Source organism: Apaloderma vittatum, unplaced genomic scaffold, assembly GCF_000703405.1.
Source record: "Apaloderma vittatum isolate BGI_N311 unplaced genomic scaffold, ASM70340v1 scaffold4355, whole genome shotgun sequence".
In the NCBI taxonomy this organism is placed as follows: Eukaryota; Metazoa; Chordata; class Aves; order Trogoniformes; family Trogonidae; genus Apaloderma; species Apaloderma vittatum.
In genome coordinates this window covers 1-7,513 of record NW_009715338.1, presented here as the reverse complement: position 1 = coordinate 7,513, position 7,513 = coordinate 1, and the positions used below count along the sequence as shown (strand labels likewise).

Below are 7,513 nucleotides of genomic sequence, written 5' to 3'. Positions count from 1 at the left end.
TCCCAGCTTTGCGCTGCCACGTCCTCCTTATAACCTGGTCTTCATGTCACAGGAGCTCAGAATGAGAGGACTGCACTGTAGAGTGAAATGAAGTTGATACCAATTTCATAAGAGCTTTGTAACATGCTTGTGTAGCTGCAGTGGTATTTCTTAGCTGCCTATCAACACCCAGAAGTTACTGTAGTGCATAAAAGTGCTTTTTAGAGGCTTGTCCAGCGCAAGCAGATCATGGACAGGTTACCTATACTTTCCGGTTACCTATACTGAAGAGGCCATATATTATCATTCCTTTCCTCCCCGTACCACTCAGCCATCCAGCTCGTCTCGTGTTTACTGGTGAGCCCACGGTGCTGTCAACGCCAGCTTAGAGGGAACTTGAAGTCAGCCCATTTTTGCAAGCACTGTCGCTTCTTAAATCCTGGAAAGTTGTCATTTCGTGTACATTGATGATGTTGAGCATGTGTTTCATATCTGGTCTGTTTTTTTGATAATTGGGAGGCATACTCTCTTTTCTTAGACATGTCTAAAAGAAAACAGAAAAGAAAGTTTAAAACTGAGACTTCCAATGGGAGTCTTTTTTCATTTTTAAGTTTGAAAATGTTGCTTATTCTCCTTGCTAACCGTACATTACACCTTTTCCAATTATTTGTCACCAGAAGCACACAGTACAAAGACAAGCTGTCGCTTCTTCGTCGGTCGAGGAGTTCCATAGGACAAAAGCCAAAATTTTCCAAAGTCACAAAAGGAAATTTATATTTAGTTCAATTTTTCATACAGCGAGGCCTTGCATCAAGCAAGTGTGTTTGCACCTGCCTTTGATGCAGGTCAGTGCCCAAAATGCTTCATCAAGTTTCCAAAGCAAAGCCCCACTCCTGACACCAGTCTCAAGCTTAATGCTGCTGCTGAGTTTAGGGACTGAGAATAGACACTAGAGGTGAGAACGAGGCGACCTGTAAGAATTTAACAGGCGTTTTAGATAACAAAGCTCACTTGCAAGATCAGGGCAGTATTAAAATTTGGTAAAAGCTGGGTTGATACCTGAGACTGGACCTCACCCAAGAGTAAGCTCCACGTAAATTCCACCAGACTGGCTTTTTTCACTGCATGGCTCTGCTTTTTTTTTTTTTTTTAACTGTACCGCTAAAACTGGGGCTTTCTTTTTTTTTTTTTAAATGCGTGGGAAGGAGAGGTTTCTTTAGAGATCTGAGATTCTTTCAGGACACTGAGCAGAACAGGGGCATCTGTCTCTTCTGAGTGATATCCTTGCTTTCATACTTTCCTCCTAACAAATTCCTACAAGATTTATCTTGTCAAACTTTAGTCTGAACGGCACAAATTACTGGCAGGATTGTCAATCTAAGAAAGAGACAGGCATAAATTTAATTGCTCCCTGAAGATACATGAAAAGCTACATTTAGCTGCAGCTAATTAGATATTCTCCAATCAACAGTTATGATTCATCTGCTGAGGAACAAAACAAGAAGGCAAATATGAAATAGGCAGCAAAAGTTAAATCTGACTTCCCAAAACGTTGGGGCTGGATTTGTTTTCTTTTTAATTAGAAATGTGGCTGGTGTTGCACTGTACCAAGACCTGAGGTTCACGCTGCTTTTAAGCCCAGAGGCAGTGACCTCCTGGTTTGGTTTTGGTGGTGTTGTTAGTTTTGGGAGGGGTTAGTTTTGTTTGGGATTTTTGTTTGCTTGTTTGTTGGTGGGGTTTTGTGTGTTTTTTGGTTTGTTTTTGTGGACATGTAAAATGTCGAAAGGTGGACCTGTACTTGTCCATCATGCAATGCCACGGGTGGGGAAGGGATCCCAGTGCCTCTATCTCAGGCATATGCTGTTCCCAAGTACCAAACCAGAAAAGCTCTTGAAGTGCCCTTAAACTGAGGAGTAACTTACATTCAGAGTAACTCGGAGCAGAAATGGGCAGCGGGATGCAAGAAAATAACTCTGCTTTGAGTTAGATCAAGGTGCAGTGAAATGTTTGATTTCTTTAGGACTCCATCCTGTGCTCCTCGTGCACCTGAGTTTCCTCTGGCTTTGAAAATACCATGTGTTTAAAAGATTTGGTCATAAATTACATATGAACATTGACTTCTGACTGGCTGGGTTAAGTAGTGCTAGCAGAGAAAATGAGGGGTTTATTGTTGGTTTGTTTATGAGAAAGGGAATAACTTACGCAGGTGAAAAAGATGAGCAGCAAGTAAAATATCCCAAGGCAAGTCAGCATGAAAAGCTCAGCTTTGTATTTTTTTAATTTTTCTTCCTCTATTCCAGGGCAACCTAAAACGTAAAGCAAGGTGTTACATTGCTCTGGTGTTTGCAAAACATTTTTAAACCGCCAGCTTTATGAAGTACCAAGCGGAGCACAGGCCAGTCCAGAGTTTCTACTGTACCTGTTACTTTTAGCATGACCGTGCTGCTCAGGTTGCCCTCTCCACTCTGCTCCCCCAAAGTGCATTTATATGTCCCGCTGTTTCGGCTTGTCGTGTTTTTGATCCTCAGTGAGAAGAAGGTGTCATTGGAGAGCTCCAGGGACCCCCCGAGTTCTTTTGGATAATGAGATTCCACATCAAGGACTTCCCATGCTATTCCTTCGCCATTGCCAGCCATCTGGAAAACACAAATATATTGCTTGTCCTGGGCAGCAATGTCAGCTCTAGTTTTAGGGGAAAGTTTTAAAGCCAGCTTATGGCTGAAAATGAGGAGGCTGAAGAGAGGCAGAGGAGAACCTCAAAAACATCTAATACATTCATGCTTGCAGTCAAAAGGTATTTGCTTTCTTTCTTAAACAGACACTCTATTTGTGAATAAATACTATAGAGCTATTCTGTAAGAGCTTCTTACTCTGCCTCACCTGGGCCCAATGCTGGTAGACATGCAACCTGATAAAAGGCAGCAGCAGAGTTTGCTCTTAAAGCAACGCAGAGGCCCCAAAAGAGCTGAGAGCGAGGCAGCTCACAGGGATGGAGCTGAGGCAACCATACCCAGGTCCTTGACGGTGCCCCTGGGCACCAGAGGTCCCCAGGAGAGCATGGCAGCAGTCATGTAGGCTCCGCCGCTGCCAGATCTCACCCTGCCAGCGCACTTTCTGCTGTGCCTTGACGGGAATTACACCTGCCTATCCAGATTAAATCATATTCCCAGCGACCTCACAGCCCCCAGCTTCTTGTGGGAACTCAGCCCTGGAAACTGCGCTTCTCCATGCTGACCCCCCATGGAACCACGGTGTGTCCCTGGAGGACCAGGGGAGGGTTCTTTCCCCTGCTCCTCTTTGTTGGAACCAAAGAACAAAAAGGAAATTGCTTCGCCTCCTTCAGATTCAGTTGTGTGAAGGTCACAAGCAGGTTCCTGTGTGCTTGGCGAGCATCTGTGTGTTGAATTTCTTAGCTGTAACCAGAAGAGCTGCATTCCCTGGCTTTACTGAGAGGCTGCTGGAGGAATGAAGTGTATTCCCAGCACAGTTTGTACTGCAGGGTGATAGGATGCACCGAAAATGACAATTGGCTGGGAACCACAAAGACGAGAGAAATCACTAACTTGATTTGAAAGATGGGAGAAGGGTTTGAATTAGCCCGTGTCCATTCTTATTCATCGACGGTGCTCTTCGGGATTCAAGGCAGCGTGCCCGCCACGAGGGTTTCCTGAGTAATGAATTCAGTCTTTTCTGTGGAACAGTAAAGCCAGAGCCAGCTCGTACAGCCCGAGGCTCAGCTTTTCAGCCAAACCTATAGCTACTGTAAGCCAAGGCTTTTTAAATTGTTACTATTTTATTATAATAGACATATTTTGGGGTTGCATGTTGGTGCTTACTTTCCCCCAGTATAGCTACTGCATTAGGATGTAACAGTTACACTGTAAGTTCTAAAAATTAACAATTTTCTCATACTGAGGCTAGGAGTATCCAGTTTCCCTTTCATGTATTTGCATGAGGAAAGTGTACTTGGAGTCTGGAGAGAAATATGGTCCTGATGGTCCGTTACACTTTGCTTGTTTTGCAGCCTTAAAATGGTGCAAAACAAGCTGCAAGTTGGGGAACTTTTCAGGAACTGGGGAATTGGACTAAAGCATAATATTTTCATAACTGTAAATTGTACACTTTTCTCAGAAAGAGTTGATGTGTGGTTTGGATTTTTTGTTGGATTTTTTTGTTGGTTTTTTTTTTAGTACATCAACTGAAACGCAGACCAGTAATTCCCTGGGGCTTTCCACACTTTACCCAGCAAGAGGGAAGAAAGTACTTTCTTCCTCTTAAGCCCCCAGTAACAATATCTACAGTGGTTTTCAGGCTGTAGGGACTTCACTGTGCTACAGGGATTTAGATATTTTTGGGCCCCGCACGCTGTCAAAGATGTGGTCAGAGGAATTCCAATACCCAGGCTGGGCTCAGCTCTGGTTACAAGTGGGTCAATAGCAGTTAAGTGGATAGGGTTGACCTCCCTCAGATCTAATTTTTGCCGTTCTCCCTTCCCTTACCACCCCATTCCTCAGTGAAATTTAAAACTGCCCACAGGGCAATAAAGAGAACCTGGCTGGATGCCCTTCACATTGCCCTGAAATGCAGAGAAGAGGGCTGAGCTATGCACAGAAAATTACTTTTGATTTGCTTTTTTTTTTCTGTTTTCCTGGGGTTTTTTTCTTTTTTAATTCACTGGTAGCATAAATAATTACTATCTTGGGTGGTAAATGGTGCTGTGATTCTTGTGGCTGAGACTTGGGAATCAAAAAACACTTTGATCTTTCTCTATGCAATTGTAATCACCGCTGCTAGTATAAGGGAGAAGTCAATTAAGTCCATCCTATGCCTGCCCATGTGCTTGCTCCCAGTGAGTTTTTTGGTAAATGATTTAACTTCCTTGTTTTATGAGGGATGGGATTGGTTACTGCCTCCAGCACTTTTCGAGGAGCTCGGTTCCAGTCACAAATAAAGTGAGGGTGACCCTGGAGACCGCCAAGTCAGAACTTTGCCTTACACAAACCCGTGCCGTGTAGATGCACTAACAACGGTCTTCAAAATAGAAGGGGGAAAAAAAGAAAAAAAGCGCCTTTGTGCTCTAATCTGGCTCCCTCACTTGTGGAGAAACCCCACGGGAGCTGAATGGGGGTCGCCAACCTTTGCGTCGGGTTTGGAGGACCGGCTGTTACGTGTGGGTTCGATTTGGGGTGTTCATAATTCCCTCTCTGCATTAAACCTGCCCTCCCACGAGGAGCAGAGGCAGGACAGCCCGTGGTGTCGATGTGCCCAGCAGCCTCCCTCCATTTTTTAGACTGCAGAGACATCTGGTGGCATTTTTCCAGCCTTTACAGTCCATCTCTACTCAGAGGTCACAACAACCCTGAACCAAGCCTTTTTTTTTTTCTGCTGCAATCTTATATTCTACTGCCTTATAAAAAAAAAAATCATCAGCCCCTCCCTTTTAAAATTCTCTAAGTGGCAAGGAAACAGCTGAACAAATTTGAGGAATGTGTCCACATATCCTCGCTCTGAAGAGGGATGTCTGCGAGATGTTCGGTAAGGTCATCGTCCTGCCTCCTGCTCTATTCAGGCTAACCTCTTTTCCCCCAGAACTTAATTAAAATTACAAAAATGCTGCTGTGTTTGTCACCTCCTGTGAATTACTTGGCAGACTCTCACCAGCCAGATCGTTTTGCAGCTCAAGCTCCTGTGACAATCCAGCGCTACTTCGTGCCAAGTGTCCTCCAGGTGATACCACAGCCCAAGGTGAATGCTAGGGGGTTTACCTAATTAATTCCACACAAGCTTACAGGGGTCAAAGTGAAAGCAATCCCTTGTGTAGGGACCACCCTCTTCTTTAATCAGCCACGACAAATTTTTCCACTCACGTTTCGTTTCCCTTCTGCCGTGCGAAGGGAGCTGCAGCGTGCTCCTCACCACCAACAGGAGGGAAGGGAGGGTGGTCTTCTCCTCTCCCCTTTGCTGTTAATGGCTTTACCAAAATTCAGAAGGCAAACCATGACTCATGTGGGGACAGGTAGAAATGCTACCGACTCTTATTGCATTAAAAGGATCTCATTGCCATACTGGGGGTTACTGAAGCAAGAATTTTGCTGGGAAACAGGGACTTGGGCTGGCAGCACCACTCTGCCTCTCTGCACAAAACTGCCCATTAAATAAATTAACCAACAAATGAAATGTGAGTTTATGTTTACTGTCACATATACATCAGCCAGCAGCAATGTCTGTGACAGGATTTTTCAGGAATCAGCTTTGGGGGGAGGAAATCTGTTGTTTTCTGTCACCTCCACAGCAGGGAGAGCAAATGCTACCCCTCAGAGGCTGGTACCGTCCAACACCTCCATTTGTGACCTGGACACTGGGACAAGTCTGCAGGTGATCCAAAGCTGGGAGGAGTGTCCGATACACCAGAGGGTCACGATGTTGTCCAGAGGGACCTCCCCAGACTGGGGACATGGGCTGAGAGGAGCCTCATGAAGTTCAACAAATGGAAATGCCAAGTCCTGCCCCAGGCACCAGGACAGGCTAGGGGTGACCAGCTGGAAAGGTCCTGATGGACACCAAGTTGCCCATGAGCCAGCAATGAGCTTTTTTTTACCAGGAACAACCTACTGGGCTGTGCTGAGCAGAACATCTCCAGCAGATTGAGGGAAGTGATCCTTCCTCTCTGCTTAGTCCTGGAGAGATGCACCCAGAGTGCTGAGTCTGGTGCTGGGCTCCCCAGTACGAGAGAGACAGAGATGTCCTGGAGAGGGTCCAGTGAAGGATCATGAAGATGATTAAAAGATGTGGAGCATCTGACATATGAGGAAAGGCTGAGCAAGCTGGAGATGTTCAGACCAGGCGCAGGGGCATTTTATCAATGCACACATGACTGCTAGGGGAAAAAAAGAAGATGAAGCCAGACTCTTCTCTGGCTCCAGAGACAAGACAAGAGGCAATGGACATGAACTGAAATTCAGAAAATTCCATTTAAACATAAGAAAAAGCCTTTTTTTGCTGGAGGAGTGGTTGAACTCTGTTATGGGGAGTATCCATCCTTGGAGATGCTTGAAATCTGACTGGACACAGCCCTGAGCAACTAGCTCTAGTTGTCTTATTTTAGTGAGTTTAATTGAAAGTTATTCTTGCTCTCAAAAGCTTAGAAGCATTTGGTCTAAAGCCGTTGCAATTTTCCCACACATATTCTCTAGTCAATTGACTGATCCCTGTTCAGTTTCTCCTGGCCTGGACCTTTTTGGTCAGAATAATGGTGGTGATATGGTAGATATTAAAATGGAGTAGATTTGACTGAAAATGCTGCTGAGCTGACATGCTTCTGTTGTTTGATTGGCTGAACTACTAGAAATAGATAGAATAATCAGGCCTCCAAAATGTTAAGTGTTCTTCAGCAAATGCTTCTTTTTCAGAGAACTAAAACCAAGGTGTAAGAAGGAGGAGGAATGCTTTTCTCAGTCCTAGCTCGCTGCATTTCAGCTGCAGTTCTGAAAATTGCTGCAGCATTACTGTATTGGGTTGGCTCAGCTGGATTTTG

The 7,513-nt window shown here is 44.8% G+C and overlaps 1 protein-coding gene across 1 annotated transcript; it reads right to left on the bottom strand.

Annotated features, from left to right (window-relative positions):
• Positions 1–364: 364 nt before the first annotated feature.
• Positions 365–2,615, bottom strand: CD83 (CD83 molecule). The gene is made up of 3 exons (XM_009869082.1): positions 2,399–2,615; positions 2,182–2,285; positions 365–523 (listed from the first exon to the last, which is right to left on the bottom strand). The coding sequence occupies exons 1-3, from the start codon at positions 2,613–2,615 to the stop codon at positions 365–367; spliced, it is 480 nt and encodes a 159-aa protein (XP_009867384.1).
• Positions 2,616–7,513: the final 4,898 nt, after the last annotated feature.